General features: G+C 58.3%; 2 protein-coding genes across 3 annotated transcripts; one reads left to right on the forward strand and one right to left on the reverse strand.

The window, feature by feature from the left end:
- Window positions 1-1,413: 1,413 nt before the first annotated feature.
- On the forward strand, window positions 1,414-8,572 carry GRN (granulin precursor). Of its 2 annotated transcripts, none has more exons than XM_086687506.1 (13): window positions 1,414-1,564; window positions 4,509-4,653; window positions 4,778-4,903; window positions 5,012-5,096; window positions 5,583-5,695; window positions 5,792-5,927; window positions 6,030-6,142; window positions 6,354-6,477; window positions 6,758-6,855; window positions 6,946-7,191; window positions 7,440-7,673; window positions 7,764-7,994; window positions 8,091-8,572. In XM_086687506.1, the coding sequence occupies exons 2-13, from the start codon at window positions 4,516-4,518 to the stop codon at window positions 8,226-8,228; spliced, it is 1,782 nt and encodes a 593-aa protein (XP_086543632.1). In that variant the 5' UTR covers window positions 1,414-1,564; window positions 4,509-4,515; the 3' UTR covers window positions 8,229-8,572. The 2 variants fall into 2 exon arrangements, with proteins under 2 accessions (XP_086543632.1, XP_025773314.2); XM_025917529.2 differs by having other exon boundaries at window positions 6,048-6,142.
- A 97-nt stretch (window positions 8,573-8,669) lies between these two features.
- On the reverse strand, window positions 8,670-18,667 carry FAM171A2 (family with sequence similarity 171 member A2). The gene is made up of 8 exons (XM_086687505.1): window positions 18,420-18,667; window positions 14,908-15,135; window positions 14,582-14,674; window positions 11,974-12,132; window positions 11,710-11,889; window positions 11,478-11,594; window positions 11,230-11,356; window positions 8,670-10,686 (listed from the first exon to the last, which is right to left on the reverse strand). The coding sequence occupies exons 1-8, from the start codon at window positions 18,535-18,537 to the stop codon at window positions 9,204-9,206; spliced, it is 2,505 nt and encodes an 834-aa protein (XP_086543631.1). The 5' UTR covers window positions 18,538-18,667; the 3' UTR covers window positions 8,670-9,203.
- Window positions 18,668-21,763: the final 3,096 nt, after the last annotated feature.

A 21,763-nucleotide genomic window follows, 5' to 3' on the forward strand; every position in this document is an offset into this window, starting at 1 on the left:
TTCGTGAGACTCGTTTCAATCACTCTATTTTTTTTTTTCCTCCCGCGTTTATTTTTTACATGGTTCTGTGCAGTTGTGATTAAGACGCTCATTGATTGAGTAACCTAACATTTCATGAAAAGTGTGCGTGCACGCGCTTTGTTAATGGAAGCGTGAGCTATACTCCTTTGCCTCAGGATATACAGGGAGGAAACTGCACAAAAGCCAGAGCAGGCAAAGAGTAGTCTTGATTCTCAGCAGGAACCTCCATCGTTCCCCAGACCTCTAGCCCCAGGCTGAGCACCGCTGCTACACAATCCCTCCACCCTGCCACTCCCCCACGGCAGACTGCCACCACCCCTAAGTTGGGCTGTTTGTCCCCTCTCCCTGCCTCGCACTCAGCTCAAGCTGTTTACCCTGCAGTGCCCCACTCTGTATAACCAAACATGGCCCTTCCTCCCAGGCCTGGAACGAGGCTTTCTCTGGGCCTCTCCTCTCCCCTGGTGCATCTATCAACCGCCTCGGCCTGAGCCGGGTCCTTTGGCACTGGGCGCCTGGCTTTTTTTGCTGGCTAATCTGTTCCGTGTGGTCCACTTCTCTCCTCACGGGCCATGTCAGTTCCTGGAAGGCAGGGCTGACTCAAACAAGGAATCCATTTCTACTATGCCCCCACCCCCAGCCCAGCCTTGTGCCAGGCACCCAACAGCTCCTCGAGCCCACAACGTTGAACTTGGCATTTAATCCCTGCCCAAGGCTGCTCTTCCCATCTGGTTTCCTAAAGCTCTCCCCCCACCCCCACCCCCGCACCCCTGTCTAGGCACTTCTCCAACCCCTCCCCACCTGCCAGTTAAAATCCTCCCAGATTCAGCTCAAAAAGGTGCCCTTAAGGTGGAATTAAATCTTTTCCTCCCTGCCGAGACCCAGCCTATCACCTCTTCCCTACACACATCTGTAACACCTGGCACACGACTTTGCATTTTACGTTAGATCTAACGTGAGCCTGTCTCACCTTCTCCACCCACTCACACCCCGCTGCCAGCGCCCTAAGGAAGGGGACTGAGAGCTGTTTATCCTTGCCCTCCCAACTCTCTTTCAACTCCTTTGGGGCCTGGCTGCCCAGCATTTAATGAGTTTGTTGAACAGAATAGAAACAGGTGCACGAACGTCCCTAATCCAGAAGCTGACATCCCGTAAACGTCCTTGAACGCACTGTGTAAGGGGTAGCTCCCTTGTTGGTCAATGTCTTCAGACAGGCACTGTCCCACCTTGGGGCAAACTCTACCAGGCGCCCGCAACCCTGCGGAGCCGGGCCCGGACGTCACATGATTGTCCAATCACATGATCCCGCAAAAAAGTGGGGGAGGGTGGGAAGAGAGACGTAGGGAGGGGGGAAAGAGAATTGAGTAAGAAAGCAGCACAGCTTTCCAGGCTGGCCCCGCCTCTACATCGACCAATAGCCAGTAGAAGCCCGACATTCAGGACACCTGGCCAATGGAAATTGAGGTGGGCGGGCCATCGCGCTGCCAGGCCCAAGTCCGGGAGCTTCCCGGCCGCGGCTACCCAGAGAGCGCGGAGCGAGTCGCAGGTAAGGAGGGCGGCCGCGCAGATCTCTCGCTTGCTTCTTCCCAGGGGTTCGGCCAAGCGGACGAGAGGCTTGGGATTCCTCCAGAGTTTCAGCCGGGAGGCAAGAGAAGACTGGCTTAGAGAAACTCCTTTGGGGATTTCCGATGCACTGGAGACAGTTTTAGGGGGTGGGAGTAAGCAGTGACTGCAGTGACCCACGTGAGAATGGGGCTCTCTCCCTCTCCAGCATCCTCGGGAGCTGCAGCCCTTTCCCCCAAAGCTGGGGCCACTCTATTCTTGAGCCGGCTCCGGCCGCGTCCCGGTGCTGGTGGTGGTGTTGGTGGGTGGCCCCTGGGCGCCTGGGAATGAGAGAGGCGTCGGCCCCTGGTCCGGGAGCTCAGAGAGCTGCGAGTGGGCTGGAGACCCTGGTTCCTTCAAAGATAGCATGGACTTGGGAATGGTGACTGAACCCCTGGGTTGTGTCTGACTCTCCCTTACTTCCTCTGGAGCGGGGTGGAACCAGCTAACTTCCGCCTCTCTCGGCCACTTTTCCTGCTCGCTCGCAGTTGGGTTCCCTCACCTTTTGGGAATCTCTCTCCTGACGCTCGGAGTTGGGGGCTGCCACCTAGTGGAAGATGGCAGAGCTGGGGGTTTGAAGAGGCAGGCTCCTGTCCTCCCTCTCTACTGTGGGCTGGGGGTGAGAGAGGCTGCCATTCAGAACCCTACTGAGACGAGTTAGGCCCCTTCTTCCCCCATCCCTGATCCTGAGTGTGTACGCGCGTCTGTACATTTGTATTCACTAGAAGCATTCGCTGTATTCCCTAACCTTAGGATACCAAGGACGGAAAGTATGTGTAAATAAATCACTAGGGTGTTCAATGGTCTGAGATCTGTGCAGACAGCACCCCTTTTGGCTTAAGCCAGGGTAGTGGGACGGCCTATGAGGGGTTGAGGTTGGACTCCCAGGAAGCAGGTGGGACCAGCTATGGATGCCTTGCCTGGGAGCTGTGGGTGTTGGTGAGAGGGTGAAAGGGGCCAAGGTCCAGGATCAGCCAGACAATGGCCTCCTGGAAATGGTCTTTGAACTGGGAATGGGGCACCGAGGAAAGCCAGGTGAGGGAGAGAGGGTGCCAGTGACTGGGCGAGTGTAAGTCCTTGCCACCCATAGCGTGCAATGTCCACTCACAGACTCATGGGGAAGCTGAGGCCCAAAGGCAGGAAGCTACTTTTGAGGCTCTCACAATCAGTGGTGGCAATTCTAGGACTAGCACTCAAGTGCAGTACCCAGGCAGCCCCTGCACTTGTCGTTTCTGTTTTGTCTTGTCCTCCTGCTCAGAAAATGCTTGTCTCCCTCCTCTGCTTGGACCCCAGGCCTCTAGTCTCCTGGGATTGGGGGTAGGGGTGGGGGGGGGGGGGGGTCCATTCCTGGGCACTGTCCATGGTGCCACTTTGTGAAACAAACCCAGGTCCAGTATGCTTTGGAGCCATCAAAGCCTGTCATCTCCATGACTTGGATATATGACATGGGCATGTTACTAAACATTTCTGAGCCTCAGTTTCCTCCTTTGAAAAGTAAAGGAAATAATTACTACTTTGGATGGTTGTTTCAAAGAAGAAAGAAAACAATATAGTGTAACTGGTGCACGAGAGGGTCAACAAACATTACTGTTTTTGCTCCTCTAGGCTGGGTAACATCTCTTGGGCCCATCCCATTGACCTAGCAGGGCTGGCTGAGCTTGGGGAAAAGTCATTAAGGAAGTGAAAGGCCCCACAGAGATCGATGATCATTTTTTTCCACTGTTGCAGCTGGGTGGGCACATGGGGTCCTCTCCATAAACTGCTGAGTTTCGGCTTTGGGGTAGGGGGAGAGGCAGGGGTTGGAAGTGGTATGTTTGAGGAGCCTGAAAGGGTCCAGTGGTGTTGTGTGGTCCCTTAGAACACAGGTGTCTCAAAGGCTGGCCCAGTCTGTGCATCCCCTTCCCTGGGTGGGGTGGAGACAGTCAGTGGGCAGGTGTGGCCTCTGGGGAAGGCAGCTCAGATTACACTGGCTACCACACTTCCCGTTTCACAACTTTCTCAACTCATTGGTTTCCCATATCATCATGTGACCCCCCTCCCTTGCCCCCAACAGGCCTTGGCAGGTGTGACCACAGCATCAGACAAGGAGGCATCTGGAGGGTCTGGCTGGGGAAGTGGAATCCCTGCTTTTCTTCAAGGGGAGACTCCCTCTTTGCTCCCCAGCTCAGTCTTCCCATGACTACTGACACCTCCTCACCCCCTGGAGGTGACCCATGTCCCTACAGATCAGATCCCCAAATTTTCCTTTCATATGCCTACATCTTTTTTTTCCCTAAGACTTTATTTATTTATTTTTTTATGTAATCTCTACAGCCAACATGGGGCTCGAACTTGCATCTCTGAGATCAAGAGTCGTATGCCTTACCGACTAAGCCCCCACACACCTACATCTTTACACACTTACCCACAGAGACTGAGGCATCTGGCCACGTTTGGGGGACACAGGTTTTGTTTTTTTAATGTTTTTATTTTTGAGAGAGACAGAGTGTGAGTGGGGGAGGGGCGGAGAGAGAGGGAGACACAGAATCCAAAGCAGGCTCCAGGCTCTGAGCTGTCAGCACGGAGCCCGACGCAGGGCTCGAGCTCACAAATCGCAATGTCATGACCTGAGCCAAAGTCAGACACTCAACTGACTGAGCCACCCGGGTGCCCCAGGGGACACAGGCTGACACATGTACCTGCATCAGTATTCATGCTCATCGCTGTACGTGTGCTGGTGCACGTGTGACACATACACAGGACACATATAGGGCGCACATCTTTTTTCCCTCCTGGACAAGGAATTGTTGGAGAAGCTCAGGCAGTATCTGGCCTGGGCTGGACTGGCCCCAGAATCAAGGGTCACCTGGGCTCAAGCCAGTTGCCAGATGCCTCTTGGTATTTTGCAGGCAGACCATGTGGACTTTGGTGAGCTGGGTGGCCTTAGTGGCAGGGCTGGTAGCTGGAACACAGTGCCCAGATGGTCAGTTCTGCCCTGTGGCCTGCTGCCTGGACCCAGGAGGAGTCGGCTATAGCTGCTGCAGTCCTGTTCTGGTGAGTGCCCTTCTGCCCACGTGAGAGCTGGCAGGCTGGGATTTCCCAAAGGGTCATCTTAGCTTGGCTAGAGGAGGGGGCCGAGCTTGGGTCCTTCAGTTTATCTCCTCCTCTCACTTTCCAGGGCAAGGGGCCCACAGCGCTGAGCAGGCATCTGGGCAGACCCTGCCAGGTAGATGCCCATTGCTCTCCTGGCTACTCCTGCCTCCTCACCATCTTGGGGACCTCCAGCTGCTGCCCATTCCCAGAGGTGAGGGTGCTATTAGCCCAAAAGAGGGGCTCAAGTCTGCATACAGACGTTTCCTCCACTCACCCCAGGTAAAAAGTCCTCGCCAATGCAGGCATCTCTGTCCCACAGGCTGTGTCGTGCGGTGACGGCCGCCACTGCTGCCCACGGGGCTACCACTGCAGCGCTGACGGGCAGTCCTGCTTCCGAAGACCAGGTGCGGCAGGGGTGGAGGTGGAGGGTGGGCAGATGGGTGGTCTGTGGAGGCTGGACTGCCCAGGAACCCAGCCATCTGGGTGACCTGATTCCTGACCTTGTGCCCTCATTCCTGTGGCATCTGTACTAAGCAACGCCTTTGCTCTGGACAGAAGGGCACACTAGGCTAGGAAGGGGCAGGAGACAATGCCAGCCTCCAGGCCCAGGGCCAGGCATTGTGAGGGTGGAGAGACGCCAAGCTGGGCTGGTTTAAGGCCAACGCAGGCAGTGGATGCCCCTGCCCTGTGCCGTGTTGCTGAGGCAATGAGTGGCTTGTGAGGAGAGTGGGTTAGGAGTGCCTGGGAGAACACCCAGCCCCAGTGCCGGCCCCCTAGTCCCCACCCCCCACCCCCAAGCCTGCAGGCCCTGGTGCCAGCCACTCCTTCAGTGATGGGATAATGGCTTCCACTGACTGGGTTGGCGGAATCCTGGGTCATCCTGTCCACAGATACCAACCCCTTGGGTGCCATCCAGTGCCCTGATGGCCGGTTCGAATGCCCCAACTCCTCCACGTGCTGCACTATGCTAGATGGCTCCTGGGGATGCTGCCCCATGCCCCAGGTACAGGCTTGGGAAGATGGGGGGCGGTGGGGAGCAGTAGGGGCAGAGCAGGGGACTGGAGGGAGCCAAGACAGAATCAGAACCATCTCTTGTCAGGCTTCTTGCTGCGAAGACAAGGTGCACTGCTGTCCCCATGGTACCTCTTGTGACCTGGCTCATGCCCGCTGCCTCACGGCCACAGGGACCCACCCCCTGGCAAAGAAGATTCCTGCACAGAGGAGTAACCGGGCAGGTTAGGGGATGGGAGAGCATCGGGTTGGGGGTTGGAAGTGGGGCAAGGCCTCATCTGGCTCCCAGCTGGGGAGAAGTTCCCCACCGCCTTGGCTGCCCACAGGCCTCTCTCCCCTTTCAGTGGTCCTGTGCCCCGATGCACAGTCCCAGTGCCCTGATGGTTCTACCTGCTGTGAGCTGCCTAGTGGGAAGTATGGCTGCTGCCCAATACCTAATGTGAGTGAGGGGCTGTGTGCCCACAGCCACCTGGCCTGGACACCTAAGCACTCCAGGGGGTGGGGCCGGCCGGCAGGCTGTTGGGAGCCTGGCCACTCAGGACGCATGCCACCCCCTAGTGGGAGACTGAGGCAGCGTCCGCTGTCTCCTGGCTGCTCCCCGAGCTGACGGAGACTCCACGTCACAAAGACCTTCTCCCACCCCCACCCAGGCCGTCTGCTGCTCGGACCACCTGCACTGTTGTCCCCAGGACACTGTGTGTGACTTGGTCCAGAGCAAGTGCCTCTCCAAGGAGAACGCTACAGACCTCCTCACCAAGCTGCCGGCGCACGCAGGTACCAGAGTCTGGCCACAGACCCCATTCCGCCTGCACCATGCGCAGGAGCTCTCCACCAAATTGTTCCAGCAACAGATACGGGGGTGGGGGGGCTGATGCCCACAGGGCAGGTACAGGCCTCTTCCTCCACACTGGCTATTGCCTTAGGATCACTGCTGTGATCCTAAATGTACTCCCCATCCTCGGCATCTGGTTCTAGCTACGGAGCCAGCAAAGGGTTGGGTACCCCAAGGGTTCCCAGTGCCACTGCTAACCTGTTCTCCTTGCATTCGTCACAGTGCAGGAGGTGAAGTGTGACATGGAGGTGAGCTGCCCAGACGGCTACACCTGCTGCCGCCTACAGTCGGGGGCCTGGGGCTGCTGCCCTTTTGCCCAGGTACCCGGGAGTAGTGGGTGGGCTGGACTGAGCAGAAGGTGGCAGCCAGCTAGGCCCCGGTGCCCACCGTCCCCTGTCCATCTGCCCTAGGCTGTGTGCTGTGAGGACCACGTACACTGCTGCCCGGCTGGCTTCAAATGTGACACAGCAAAGGGTACCTGTGAACAGGGGGCCCAGCAGGTGCCCTGGATGATGCAGGCCCTAGTCCGCCTCCGCCTGCCGAAACCCCAAGCCGTGGAGAACGATGTCCCTTGTGATAACATCACTAGCTGTCCCTCCTTCAATACCTGCTGTCGACTCACGTCTGGGGAGTGGGGCTGCTGTCCTGCCCCAGAGGTGTGTGGGTAGGGGGATAGCTTGGGGTGCGGGGGGGACAGTGTCTTGGCCTGGGCGGGTAGACTCCTGTTGGCTTTGTTCTTCTGTCGCCTGTCTGGCCCGCAGGTGGCACACCAGCTCTCTGAGACTGTGCCCCAGCCGGAGGAGCTGGGAGTAGGAGAGGGAGTCCGGGTAGGCAGGGGGCTTCCCGTCCCACATAGTAGCTTCCTAGACCATCCTTATCTGCCACTCCCCTTACCCCCCTACAGGCTGTCTGCTGCTCAGACCACCAGCACTGCTGCCCCCATGGCTACACGTGCTTGGCTGGGGGGCAGTGTCAGAGGGGGAACAAGGTGGTGACTGGATTGGAGAAGATGCCTGCCCGCCGGGCTTCCCTGTCTCACCGCAGAGACATGGGCTGTGACCAGCACACCAGCTGCCCAGTGGGGCAGACCTGCTGCCCAAGCTTGAGTGGGGGCTGGGCCTGCTGCCAGTTGCCTCACGTGAGTGCCCTCCCGCCTGCCTCGGACAGGGGAGCGGAGCCCTCCTGGAGAGAGGGGGGAGAGCCTTTAACGCCACTCTGTCCCTCCCAGGCCGTGTGCTGTGAGGACCGCCAGCACTGCTGTCCGGCTGGGTACACCTGCAACGTGAAGGCCCGATCCTGTGAGAAGGAGGCAGACTCTGCCCACCTTGCTGCCCGCCTGGCCCGTGGCCCTCACGTGGGTGTGGGGAACGTGGAATGTGGGGCCCGGCACTTTTGCCACAATAACCAGACCTGCTGCCGAGATAGCCGAGGGGGCTGGGCTTGCTGTCCCTATCGCCAGGTCAGTGCCAGCCCCCTCCTGCCCCCACGGGGCTGGGTATCCACGGGAGCTGGGTCCTGCTGTGTCCAGGTCTGACTCCCCCCTCTGGCCGTCCAGGGAATCTGTTGTGCAGATCAGCGTCACTGCTGCCCTGCTGGCTTCCGATGTGGGGCCAAGGGAATCAAGTGTCTGCGCAGGAAGAGCCTGAGCTGGGACATGCCCTTGAAGGACCCAGCCCCGAGACAGCTGCTGTGAGGAGAGACTGAGGACTGAAGACACTCTGCAGCCCTCGGGACCCTGCTCAGAGAGTACCCACTGCTCAGGCCTCCCCAGCACCTCTCCCCCACCAGATTCTCCCGATTCCCCGATTCTGAGTCCCCCGCCCATCATGGGAGGTGGGGCCTCAATCTAAGGCCTTCCCTGTCTCGGGGAGGGCTGTGGCGAAAGCCATGTTACAAGCTGCCATCCCCTCCCCCAGTTTCCATGAACCCTGTGGCCAGGTGCTCTTCCCTATCCACAGGTGTGTGTTTGTGTGTGTGTGTGTCTGTGTGTGTGTGTACGTGTGCGCGAGCTGCAGTAAAGTTTGTACACTTTCTTAATAGTGTCTGATTTTGGCCACCCTGCCTGCCCCACCATGAGCAAGGGCCCCCATCCCCTGTCCACGTTCCCCAACCCCACAGAAAGACCCACACGGAGTTAATCTCACCAGTTTTATATTTGCCGTTACCCACAGCAATCCCATCACATTATCCCCTAGTCCCCAGAGCCGCCCCCGCCACCAGCCCTGTGACCTCGTAGCCCAGAGGTGAGCTAGTCAGCAAGCAGCATCCCCTCCCCTCCCTGGGGTCCACAGAGAAGGCCCCCTCCCTTCCCAGCCCTCACACTAGCTGCTGAGGCCGGTTGCCCCTCCTGCTTTCCCACAATAGATCTTTCTATGTACAGCCACGTTTATACAGGCACTGCTTCCCCCCACCCAGCCCTCCTTCCCCAGCACCTCCCAATGGGAGTCTGGACCCCTCCCACCTCCCGGTCGGAGGTCGACACGGGTCCCTCCCGAAACATTACCCAGTACATACCACTGGACAGCTCCGCAGGCCCCCGGGCACCTCTCCAGGAGGGGGACTGAAGACTAAGAGCGAGGGCCCCCGCGGGCCCCGGGGGCACGCACCCTGGGGGCGGGCCCGGGTGGAAGGGGCGGGGGCGGAGGCGGGGCCGGCCCGGGCGGAGCCGCTACTTGACGTTGAACACCATAAGCGGCCGCTCCTCCCGGCGCTGCCAAGGGCTCTTCTTGTCGCCCGCCTCGTCGCCCACCTCCGCCCCCAGCTCGTCCTCCGGGCTGGTGAGCGAGTCGCGCCGCAGCTCGCTGGCGCTGCTGCGGGAACTGTCCCCGCGGCTGCGGCCCCGACCCCGGGGTACCGTGGCCGCCCGGCCCTCGGGCGCCGCCACTTCGTCCAGCAGCGGCGTCAGCGAGTTGTCCTCGGGGGAGCAGAGGCCCGTGCGGCTCTCGCTGCTGCTCGGCTCCGTGTCCTCGCTGAGCGCCAGGCGCGGGGGCGCGGGAGGCGGCGGCGGCGGCGGCGGGGGTGGCGGCGGGGCGGCGGACGGGGTCCGCTCCCGCTCCTCGCGCAGGGGCCGCCGGCGCGCGGGCCGCGCCTCGTGGACGTCGACGCCCGAGTCCAGGCTGGCGTCGGTGCTGCGGCCGCCCCCGCCCGCCTGCAGGTCGATGTAGGAGTGGCGCACTTGCGAGTTGGAGCGCCCGTCCAGGGACACAAACCAGGCGCGCGGGTGAGGCTTCACGCCCAGTTCGAGCAGCTTCTTCTCGGTCAGCGCCTGCAGCTCCCCGTTGAGCTGCGCCATGGTGGACTCGTTGAACAGCACCGGGATGGTGACCGAGCCACTGACCGGCGCCGAGCGCCCGCCCCCCCAGCCCTCGCCGCCGCCGCCCCCGCCGCCCTCGCCGCCCGCGCTCGAGTGGCCCTGCATCAGCGGGCGCTGGGGGTCGGGCGGGGGGAAAGGGCGCGCGGGGCCGGAGCCCGTGCCCTCGGGCGGGGCTGGCTCGTCGCCCGCCCCCGCTGCGCCCGCCTCGCCGCCGAGGCGTACGTAGTGCGCGGGAATCACCAGGGTGGGCATGACGTTGCGGTAGACGCTGTCCTTGAGGTGGTCGATGGAGCCGCAGAAGATGAGCTGCCCGGCCTGGCTGAGCGACGGCGGCCGCGCCAGCTGGTCCACCGACTGCGACAGGAGGAAGTCGGGGGGCTTGCTCTCGGCTGCTCCCTTGTGGCCCAGGTAGTGCTCGAAGGGCGGCGGCGGAGAGGGCGGCTCCTGCAGGAAGGCGGGGGTCGCCGAGCCCCCCCGCCGGTACTCCTCTAGGCCTGGCTCCAGCCCGCCGGGACCCTCGACGGAGCGGGCGCCCTTGAGCCCCGCGCCCTCGCCCCCGCGGGCGCCCCCAGGCTCGGCTGCCGGGCGGCTGGCGGAGCGCGGCTTGGCGCGGAAGAAGTCGTCCCGGGAGGCGGCCAAGTCCCGAGAGCTGGAGAAGGCCGAGTGCAGGGGGCCTGGGGGCGGAGCCTCAGGGTCTCCCGACGAGGCGGGCTCCAAGGGTCCCCCACAAATGAGGTGGAGCTGGGACATCGAGGTGGCCTGGTCTCGTTTGTTACCATCAGAGGGCCCGGACAGCTGCAGCTTGCGGTGCTGTTGCCTCGGCTTCAGGCAGCGTCTCCTGGAAGGTATTGGGGGGCGGGGGGGGGGGGGCGGGACCTCAGGACCTCAGGAAAGCGTTGGGGGCCTGAGCTGCTCCCTCACCCCATATTTGCAAGGCGAGGGTTGAATATAATTGGAGGGGTGGGGAGAATGCCTGAGACTCAGGAGAAATGCTGGGGAACCCAGGTGGGCCTGGGGAGAGGTCTGTGGAAAGAGCTTGGGTGTCTGTGGGTGTCCTTCGCTTGTAGGAGGCGCTGTGGGAACCTGGGGGGAGCACGTAAGCCAACCAGGGCCACGTCTAGCCTGAGGCCTCCCTTTGGAGGGGCCTGGCCTGTGGGTCCTGCCTCCTCCCCCCCTCCCCCTCCCCCCCCCCCAGTCTCTTCAGCCACCAGTCTCTCAGGTCTGTGCATGTGCACTGGCGGTCCTTTCCTGTCAGTGCCTTGAAGACTGGAATTGTATTTTATGCATCTTTGGGGCCCAAGCGCCCAGCCCAACACCAGGCACAGAGCAGGCTTCTGTCTGCATGGGATGAGGGGAGGTTGGGGGATTGGGAGGCACTCACCGGCAGTAGTAGATGAGCAGACACAGCAGAATGAGCACCAGCAGGGCCAGCGCTGCCAGGATGGTGAGCAGAAAGATGGTGTGGTAGGTGCCAATGTCCTGGATGCCTGATGTGATGGTGACCAGTCCTGTGCCAGGCAAGGGCTTAGCATTCCAGGCATGGACGCCCTTCCTGCCTTTCAGGAGTCTATGCTCCCAACCTCCCCTTCCCCCACTGCCCCCTGTCCCCACTGTCCCCCCATCTCTCACCAGTGGTGGGGGAAGCCATGGCAGCTGCCCAGTACCCCAGCTGGGGGGAAATGAAAGTCCAGTAGAGCTGCCGGCCTTCCTTCCGGATCACACCAGTGCCGTTGCGTACCCACAGCCCTGGAGAGGCGGGAGTTTCATGAAACTCAATGCCACTCCCCACCCCCGCCCTGCCCCAGCTAAGTCCCACTTTCTTTCCCCAAACTCCAGCGGCTGCACCCCTTGAGGCACTCACCACTCTTGGGGTCGAACCTCCAGGCTGGAATGCTGGTGCCCGCAGTAAGGGCACGAGGCTCGGAGGGCACGGGCAGGGACAGGTGAATGGGGCCTGAGAGTGGCACTTCTGTTCCGTTGCCTGTTAGTAGGTGCACGCTGACAGCAGCCAGCGGCATCAGCTCCAGCCAGGAGCCATTGCCTGGGTGGGGGAAGGAGACACAAGGGCTGAGGGGTGAGTCCTGATGGGAGGAGGACATCCCTTCCATGCTGACACCCAGCATACCTGAGCTGGAGGCCTCGGTGCCCAGGAAGGCAGGGAAAGCACGCATTTCCTGCTGGGTGCTGGCGGGTGTGAGCGAGGCCCAGAGCTGGCTGTAGGTAGAGCTGACCGGCAGGCGGGCAGCCCGGCGCTGGAACTGCACCCACGGCTGGGAGCGGGCACCTGGATGGAGAGGGGGGCCTCCTGTGGATTGGCCAGGGACAAGGTTCCCCAAGGACCAGAGCAGAAAGCAAGTATCCGAGGAGAAGGGAGCTATTGGGTCAGGCCACTTGGGAAGGTCAGGGAGGGTTGTGACTTGGGGAGAGAACTGGGCATTCATAGAATGTTAACCTGGAAAGGAAAAAGGACACGGACCTGAAATCTAGTCCTAGCTGTGTGACCCTGAGTGAGTTACTTGCTCTCTCTGAAACACTATTTCCTCATTAACCCATAAAATGCTGAGGTTCAGGTCCTCAAACAGTTACTATTGACTACTGTGTGGCAACACTGTGCTAGGTGCTAGAGATACAAAGTTGAATAAAACACAATCCGCAATTCCGTGCCTTCAAGTTCACAGTCTTGTGCAGCACCGTCCATTTTGGTACCCATTAGAACTTTCTGCTGTGTTGGATGGAAATGTTCTCTGTGCTGCCCATTACAGTCCCCATTAGAGACACATGGCTATTAAGCACTTGAAAGGTGGCTAGTGTGACTGAGAAACTGGATTCATTTTTCATTTTTTTTAATTTAATGAATTTTTAATCTATTTAAAGAGCCACATGTGGCTACTGACCACTACATTACACAGCTTAGGTCGTGTGTGTGTGTGTGTGTGTGTGTGCGCACGCGCGCGCGTCTGTCTGTCTGCCTGCCTGTTTTGGGGTGGAGGGGGCGTATAAACAGAATTCCAGTACAGTGTGGTCGTCGCTAACATTTATTAAGCTTTAAGATATACTGGACACTGTTCTAATCAGTGTTAACCCCTATGATTAGTACAACAGCCCCTGAAGTAGGTGCTTTCATTATCAACCCTGTTGTATACATGCAGAAATGGAGGCAGGAGAAGTTTAGTGACTTGCCCAAGGTCACAATCCTGGAGCCTAACTGAAGCCCAGGAAGCCTGGTGCCAGCCCAACTTCTCAGCCCCTTAACATCATACCTTGCTATTAAAATACGGTACAAAGGCCACTCGGCCCACCCAGCTGGGGTAGGTCCTGTGGAGTCTTGCGTGGTGAGTAAGACTCCACCAGGAAATAGGATATAAAGGGGCCTCCAGGAAAACGGACAAGAGAAAGGCCCAGAGGCATGGGGCAGTGTGCTGGCTGGGGACCCCAGGTGACTGAGTGGCACGTAGGCCCCACAGGGCACAGTCAGCTTTGTGAAGGACTTGAGGCTTGACTTTGAAAGCAGTGGGAGCCATGGGAGGGCTGTAAACTAGGGGGCAACAAAGAGATAATTTGGCATTTTGTTATTTTTTAATTATTTTTTTAAAGTAGACTCCACACCCAACATGGGCTTGAACTCACAACCTTGAGATCGAGAGTTAAATGCTCTACCGACTGAGCCAGCCAGATGCCCCTTGTGTGCATTTTACAAACCTCCAAAGACAGTTTTTAGGAGCCTCTGGTTCAGGACCAGGGAAATGAAGGTAAGCAAACAAGTAACTTGGGAACAAGGGCACAAGCTAAGAATATAAATTGGAGGGGGTGGGGGTGGGTGTCCTCTGTCTCCAAAATCCACTGTGGCTCCCTGGTACGAGCCAGATCAACCAGTCTGCACCAGGCACACCACCTGCAAAGCCAGACCAGAGCATTCCCTGCACCCTCACTGTCCACTTCTGCCCCTGCATCTGGATTCCTCTCCAGTGAGGGCACCTCCTTGCTCCCCCTTCAACTCCCAAGCCCACATGGTCCATAGCTCCCGTCCCCAAATTCTCTTGCCCTGCTACACTCACAGGGTAGAGTTGTCTCAATACTAAGGGCGGCTGCCCTCTACTCCACGGCTCTACCTGCTTTGTAATTAGTTCAGGGTTTGCAGGGATCTGTTTGTCTTCCTACTTGTCTGTGAACTCCACAAGGCAGGGAGCGGGTTCTTTCTTCCCATTGTTCCCCAGCACCAGACACAATGCCTGGCGCAGCACAGAGACTGAAGCCGTGAGTAGACAGGTACCACTGTGGGATTTCTCCAGGCCTTGCAATTGACAGTTGTCCAATAGCTATGGAATGACCCCCTCGCGGCCTTCTAACATAACCAAGCACCCAGTAGGTGCACAAGAAGTACATGTAGATCCACCAGTGAAACAGGTGGCAGGGAGTGGGGATTCTAATGGTAGGAGTAGAGGGAGAATAGAAATCACGAGAAGCGCCAATAATAATAAACATTTATTGACCACCTTCTCTGCCCTTTTTTTTTTTTTTTGCATGTTTGATGATATTTAATCCTTACTTCAATCTGATCACATAGATACTATCAATATCCACATCTTACAGAGGAACAAACTAAGGCTCAGAGAGGTTAAGGGACTTGCTCAAGGGCATCCAGCTAATCTGTGGAAGAGTGGAGCTCTCTACACCCAGGTCAGGGGGGGAGGAAGAGGAGCTGGTATGAGGTAGGGGGGAAAGAGGAGCCTTACCAGGAGAGCCCAAGAGGATGTGCACCAGGTCCTCATAGAGGATGAGGGTGGCCGGCCGCTCGGGAAGCAGGTAGAGGCTGACTGATGCATACACTGTGGGAGGGGTGGCCTGTCAGCACCAGAGAAAGCTCCCCCCAAACCCCAAGGCCGGGCACTCCTTCCATCTGAATCCCAGTGACTTCATCTTCCTTCAGCCCCCTCTGTGTACCCCTGCCCGGGCAGCAGCTGCTGGAAAGTCTGCCCCCTCCACCCCCGGGGACTATTTTGGGAAGGGGCTGATGGGGTCAGCTGCTGCCCACCCCCCCTCCACCTGCCCCTGCACTCACAGGGCAGCTTGTCAACACGCCAGGGCACAGAGTTGGTGAGAAAGCCAGGGCGAGCAGCAGTGACCAGCACCCAGGTGCCCAAACGGTAGCTGAGGGGCAGTATGGCCACGCCCTCTGAGTCCGTGGTGCCAGCGGCAAGCAGCATCCGGTTCCCAAACACATCCACTGAGGCCCGGGCCAAGGGCACCAGCTCCCCGCTCACATACACCTGCACCTTGATCAGGATCTCTGTGGGGTGAGGAGAGTGAGGAGGAACGGGAGGAAAGAGAACTGGAGGGAGCCCCAAGATCAGAGGAGGGGGCTGTGGGTTAGAAGCAGCTTTGGGGTCCAGGTGAGACAAGGTTTCCTAAGAGTCGGCATTGGTAGGGCCCTCATTTAAACCTCACACCAGCCTGCGAGGTAGGGGGTGCTAACACATGCACTTTTTCCACATTTTAACATTTCTGAACTCAGATTATGCCTATGATTGATGATGTCATAATTACAATTGGCAGCATTTTTTCTTTTCTTACTGGCACATGAAATAATGGTGCATCTTACAGTCAATGATGTATTAGACTCCATCAAATATGTTCTTAGTCCATTTTACAGATTAAGAGGCTGAGACTCAAAGTTTAGACACTTGCATTGCAGTTAACGGGAGACCTGGGATCCAAACCTGGAAGTATGACTCTAGACCCAAATTCTTAACCACTGGACCCTATGGGGCACGTGTCAGGGAGGGGAGAGGGATGAGGGCTGAGAAAGGAGGACTAAGCAGAAGACCAAGGGTCTGCAGATGGAGAGGAGAGAGACCAAGATTCAGCCAATGAGAAGGGGAGGGAGGGAGGCTGGGTCAGTTTTGGTTCTGAAGAGAAAGCTGAGAAAGGGGACACTAGGGAGCTGGTCATTCCCCTCATTCATTCTCTTCCCAGAATCCTTTGCACAAGCTTGTTTCCTTTCAGATTTAGGGACTCACCCCAAGCCCTAAGCCCAACCGAGTACCTCCCTAACCCCTCCCCCTCACAAGTACTGCCTGCCCCCTCCCAACTGGTCAGCTACAAGTCAGTCACCATGGCAACGCCCTCATTCCTCCCAGGAGATGGGCAGAGAGCTGGGGCCCTGGCAAGGGGAAGGAGATCTGGGGGGGGCTGACCCAGGCCCAAGGGAAACTGGTGTGGAGAGGGCTGAGAAGGGAAGTCCAAGTTTTTTGCTTTCCAGCCACCTCTGCCCCTGGACCCAGGACAGCTTGTCCAGGGTGGGCCTGCAGGTGTCCTGAGCTCAGACAGAGTGACCGGTAGGGACCAGGCTGGAGTTGTCGTCATGGACTCCCCAGGCAGCCTCTCTGATCCGTATTACCATCTACCTCTCTCCACTCAGCAATGTCCCTCCCTCAAGAACATACCTCACCCCTACCTTGCTGCTAATAATGGGAGGAGGTTTCCATACCTAGAAAGGTACAGAGGCCTCATTGCAGGGCCCAGAAGATGGGTGGGGAGTGGGTTAGGTGCTGGAGAGTCCAACCTAGGAGAGTCCAAGTGCCCTGGAAGCTCAGGGCAGCAGGGCATGGGGAGGTAAGGGGCACTCATGGGTGGAGCCTGACACTCAACAGTGACAGGTGTCTTATCTCAGGCTTCCAACCCCAAGGCCAGCGACACGCCTGGCCCTGGCATCCCATCCAGCTGTTCTCCTGAACCCACCTCCCTCACCCCTCCCAGGCCAAAGCCCAACTTGGCAGGGTGGGTGCACACACTTGACTCTTTCCTACTCTGCTTTTCCCAGGCGCTGACAGTCTCCCTGCCCCTCCTCCACTACCACTCAGGAGGAATTCTGAGAAGCCAGAGGGGCTTGGCTACTCCCCACCCCTACCCCCGGCTAGGAGCAGCTGGATGGAGCAGCTGGGAAGAAGGGACCCAGGAGTCTGGAATATGGTCATTTGAGGGAATGCTTTGGGTTCTAAGGGCCAGAGCCTTAGATGAGGGGAAGGGGCCCAAGGAACACGACGGGGGTGGGTGGGTAGGCCTGAAGGAGACATTGGTGGGAAGGGGTGGGCAGGTGCCTAGCAGATTCTCTCCCCGCTTCCCCTCAACCTGGGCTCTCAGCCAGTGGCCTGGGAGAGCCCTCTATCCTGGCTCTATTCCAGCCAATGCCCTGGGCCCCCTCCCCTGGGATACAGGACTTGAAGGAGAGGCTTCTTGAGAAGCCAGGGCCCCTTCCTATCCATCAAACCCTCCTCTCCTCCGGCAGAGAGCAGGGAAGACTGAGGCCAGAGGTGAGCCTTCCCCATTTCTCAAGCTTGGCATTCCATACAGTATCCGCCTCTCCAGGCTTCAGCCCTGCCTCATTCCAGGAGGAAATCCGACCCCCTGCCTTCATCCGGACCCCACTTCCCTCATCCAGACGCCCCCCACCCCCACCCCCCGTTTTTCCTGTCAGCTCCTTGGTGGGGAGATGAGGAATGGAGAGCACCGTTTCGGGCAGGGACGGGGCCCAGAGGCGATAGAGGGAACAGTAGCTGGGGTGGTGGGGCAGGAGGCTGGAAGGTGGGCGCAGGGCTGGAGTGGGCGAGGCCCCGAGAACCCAGGCGTCGGTAGGGAGTCATGGTCTAGCTCTCCCACCCTCTCCCGCTGCAGGAGACCACCCCACCCCCCACCTCACACACCCACCTGGGCCCGTGAGGCGCCGGGAGGCTCTCCTCCACCGCGATGGAGAGGTTAGATGAGGAGGGGTGACCTGGGGGAGGGCTGGGGATAGGAGTGGCCGGAGGCCTGCTGGACGGGAACCCAGGCACCTGCCCTTCTAGCCGGCACAGCCCACAGCCAGCTAGCCAGCTCAGCATGGCTCTGCCACCACAGCCCTGCCATGCGCTTTGGCTGGGAATCACCGCGTACCCCTTTTTCCAGATCCCCCCAAACTGCATGCCCTCCCCCCTCAAGGTTTGACAGCGTTTCTTTGGTACACCCCCAATTCTGAACCTGGGGGGCCGGCCGGGGGCTGTCAGGCTCCAGAGCGAAGAACCCCATTCGAGCAGTCAATCCGCCCACCGCCTCACCCACTCCCCCTTCTCCCCTCCCCCCTTCCAACCCAGCTCCAGGCGCCCAGCCCCCGTCCGGGTCCAAGGTGGCAGCCGATGCTGGCGCCCCCACCCAGCCCGCGTCGGGAGCGAGGAACCCGCAGGGGGCTGCGGAGCGGGCGCCCGCCCCAGCCCGCCCCTGGGCGGGTGTCTTCGGTAGACAATGGCTCAGGCAGCAGCGCCTCGCGGACCAGGAGAGAGAAAAACAAGGCGAGAGGGGGAGGCGGCGCGGAGTCTGGGGACCCCCGCTCTCCCCATTGTGTCTCCCCGAGACCCCCGCCCTGGCAGTCTCCCTCTCCCCCGTAAGCGCCGACCCGAAGTCGCCTGGCTCCCCCCACCCAAACCCACGGAACAGAGTACCCCCCCAATTCACGAGCTCCGCGAAGAGGGGGCTGGCGGGCGGGGGCCCGATGGAGGGGGCGCAGGCCCGCGATCGCTGCCCCTCCTGGCCGAGACTCACCCTGCGGGCTGGGGGGCTCCGGCGGCGACTTGCCGGGAGCCCGGGAGGCGCCGCCGAGCAGCAGCCCCAGCAGCGGCAGCAGCCGCGCGAGGACGCTGGGGCCACTCGGCGGCGGCATCGCGGGGCTCGGCGGGGCCCTAGCGGCCCATGGCTCCCGCCCGGCCCCGCTCGGCCGGCCCCGCTCAGCCCCAGCTCTGCGCCGCGCCGCGCCGCTCGGGCTCCCGCTCTGGCTGCGGCGGCCGCTCAGCGCGATTGTCTCCGCCCGGAGCCGCCGCCAGCGCCCCCTGCAGGCGGCGCCCCACCCCGCGGGCCTGGGGCGCCGCCCCCTCACCGCCCAGCTCCGCACGCCGCCCGCCCGCCCTGCCCGCCCTCCGCTCACCCTGCAGCCCCGACCCCGCGCTCCCAGACCCAGAGCTGCAAGGGAGTGCAACGAAGAGGGTCCAATCACCCGGGTTCTTGGAGGTCCAGAGCCCTTGAAATTTGGTGCAAAATTTGGGAGGGAGAAAGGCTCACCACACACTCAAAGAGGTGAGACCGTCACGAGTGTTTCCAAAAAGTGTAGAAACTGCCCAGTTCTACCTGCACAAACACCCACGCAATTGGAATCAGTCAGTCCTGGTCTCTAGCTTCTGCCTGTTGAGCCATGAGCAAGTTACTTCGCCTCTGGTCCTCAGCCTTCCTTTAAAGGGAGAATTGTAATAATCTCTACCTCGTGTGGCTGTTGTTATGATTAATTGAGATAATGATATAAAGGATCTAGCATATGCTTGACGAGGAAGGGCGCGATAATGGTGCTATTGTTGGCCCAGGGTGAAGTGGAAGCTCACCTCCACTCAGATAAGATCCACCGTTGGGCAGTCATAATGCTTAGGAATTTCTTCTAGAGGTGCAAGCAGTTTCTCTCTGGGAATCACCAATCGGTCCCACTGGTTCATGTATGGCAGTCTTTTCCTTCTTCCTTAGCTACATTTGAACCTCACATTTGAAGCCTTCCCTAGCCTCACAGCCAAGCTCTCTTTTTTTCCAGCTTCTGGTTGTCATCATTATGTAGTTTCTGGGTGGCCAAATCCTCACTAATCTGGTATCCCTCTCTTGGTTTTCTCTGATTTTCACCTTCTCCTTCTCACAGTGTGGTGTCCCAAAAGGGATTGGATACTTAGAGCAAGGACATTGTCCCCCAGAGGACAACAGGATTCTCTCCTCATTGGGTCTCCTAGTTGATCCTCTGACTTAAAGAACCTTGTTATGAGTTTGTGATACCAGATTCTTTTTTCCTCCCTCCTCCCTCCCTCCCTCCCTCCCTCCCTCCCTTCCTTGTTCCTTCCTTCCTTCCTTCCTTCCTTCCTTCCTTCCTTCCTTCCTTCCTTCCTTCCCCCCTTACTCCCTTCCTCCTACCTTCTCTCCCTTCTCTTCTTTCATTCTTTTTTTCTTTTTCTTTTCTTGTTTCCCTCCTTTTGTCTCTCCCTCTCCCCCTTCCTCCCTCTTTCTCAGAAATTTCCATCTAACCAGATTTCCCAGTCTTCTTATGTAACCAATTTTTCACAACCTCAACACAGGATTTAGCATTCGTCCCTGGTGAGTTTCATCTTGTTGGTTTCCACCCAACTTTACAATCTGTCAAGGCTGCCTTGAATGGGCTTCAGTCACCCATTGTGCTGGGGCTCCCTCACAGCCAGCAGCCACCTGCGGGGTGGAGAGCAGCTTCCCTGCCTCCTTTCAGGGGTCTCATGACAATACCAGGCAGCTCAGAACCAGGATGGAGCTTGTAGAAGGAACAACCTTCTAGAGATCTTCTTCAGCTTTATCAAAATTCTTCAGTTTTAAATCCAGCTCACATTTCTGTCTTGCCAAACGCTTTGCTGGATCAAGATAAACTGTCTGGGCCCATCCAGTTGCAGTGGTGGAGTGGAGAGGGAGTCTGGCTGGTGTTGAAGGATCACAGCAGCTTAATCTTTCCCTAAGCAGTCACAGTCACCCAACTAAAAACCTGTTCTGGAACTTGCCATGCATGGATATCAAATTGTTTTCTTTTCAAAATTTACCTTTACCTATTTGGGTAAAATCAAATACCAGAAGTTCCTGTGAAGTAAGTCTGTTCATCAATGGCTTCCCCCAACACTTAGCATCTAGTCCAAAGTCCTACCCATGGCTGAAAGATGCTGCCTGCCTGCTCCCCAGCCCTGACCTCAACTGGACCCATGCCTGCCTCCAATCCATGGGCCTCCTTGCTTTTACTTAAACACATCAAGCCTGCTCCCACCTCAGGGCCTTTTCACTGGCTGCTCTTTCTGTCCAAAACATGTTATTCCTGTGCAGCCATTGTCTCTTTCATCCATCTCTCTCCTCACCTCATCGGAGAGGCCTTCCCTGACCACTCTACCTAAAATGGCAGCCCTCTCCCACAGAATTCTATCACAATCTCTTTACCTTTATTTTTACTCCCAGCACTGACCACCACTGACCATACATTTATTTACTTGTTTCCTCTTTACCCTGGGTTGAATGTAAATTCCAAAAGGGCAGGTACGTTGTTTTGTTCGTTCCGCCGTCTCAGCACTGGGAGAGCACTGGGCACATGGTAGGCACTCAATAAATATTTATTGAACCCATAAATCAACACGTTTCTCAGGACTCCTGGTGGACCCTGACAGCTATCCCTGGATTCCAGTCTCAGCGGGAGGAGGGAGAGCTATCTTCCATTCCTAGGCCCGTGAACTCCTTGCCCGGGGCCTCTTTCCTAACTGAAGAGCCTTCTCCTTGATGGGGAGGAAGGGTAGCTGGACAGCAATGCCTAATCTCCTCTCCCTGGTGTGATGCTGCCTTCCTCAGGCTGAGGGTTTAGTCAGCCTCCCCTGCCCCTCCTCAATCTGAACATGGCTTTAAAAGCTTTCTTTTCTTTTCTTTTCTTTTCTTTTCTTTTCTTTTCTTTTCTTTTCTTTTCTTTTTTTTTTCTTTTCTTTTCTTTCTTTTCTTTTAACAGGAGTGGGAAGAGCATGTTATGTTCCCAATCTCAGGTCAACTTGAGGCTTATCCCTCAAAAAAAAAAAAAAAAATACTGTTTAAAGCTGTCCACCAGAGACCAGCCTGCCTTCTCCGATGCCCCCAATTTCCATGCCACCCAGACATCCCATCTTTCTCCAGTATCACCTGGAAGCTCTGTCACCCTTTCTCCCCTGTTCCACCCCACTCTCCACTTCCAGGCACTCCCCAAAGATGATAATATGCCACCTTTGCCTGGCAGAGACACTCTCCACTCACCCTTCTGCCAGCCCCAGCCCCTCACTCCAAACACCACCTCATGCCCGGTGCCCTTCTCTTCACTGAGCCAAGAGGAGACAGCGTGC

This window comes from Puma concolor, chromosome E1, assembly GCF_028749965.1.
Source record: "Puma concolor isolate L17-30 chromosome E1, mPumCon1.1.hap2, whole genome shotgun sequence".
Taxonomy (NCBI): Eukaryota; Metazoa; Chordata; class Mammalia; order Carnivora; family Felidae; genus Puma; species Puma concolor.

What these genes read in the sequence shown, in the direction of transcription:
- GRN (XM_086687506.1), top strand. Translation starts at nt 4,516, where the DNA reads ATGTGGACTTTGGTGAGCTGGGTGGCCTTAGTGGCAGGGCTGGTAGCT. An exon ending in CCTGCTGCCAGTTGCCTCAC is followed by an intron (nt 7,674 to 7,763) that starts GTGAGTGCCCTC and finishes TGTCCCTCCCAG; the next exon opens with GCCGTGTGCTGTGAGGACCG. An exon ending in CTTGCTGTCCCTATCGCCAG is followed by an intron (nt 7,995 to 8,090) that starts GTCAGTGCCAGC and finishes CTGGCCGTCCAG; the next exon opens with GGAATCTGTTGTGCAGATCA.
- FAM171A2 (XM_086687505.1), bottom strand. Translation starts at nt 18,537, where the DNA reads ATGCCGCCGCCGAGTGGCCCCAGCGTCCTCGCGCGGCTGCTGCCGCTG. An exon ending in GGAGCCCCCCAGCCCGCAGG is followed by an intron (nt 15,136 to 18,419) that starts GTGAGTCTCGGC and finishes CTCACCCCACAG; the next exon opens with AGATCCTGATCAAGGTGCAG. An exon ending in CATGGCTTCCCCCACCACTG is followed by an intron (nt 11,357 to 11,477) that starts GTGAGAGATGGG and finishes TGCCTGGCACAG; the next exon opens with GACTGGTCACCATCACATCA.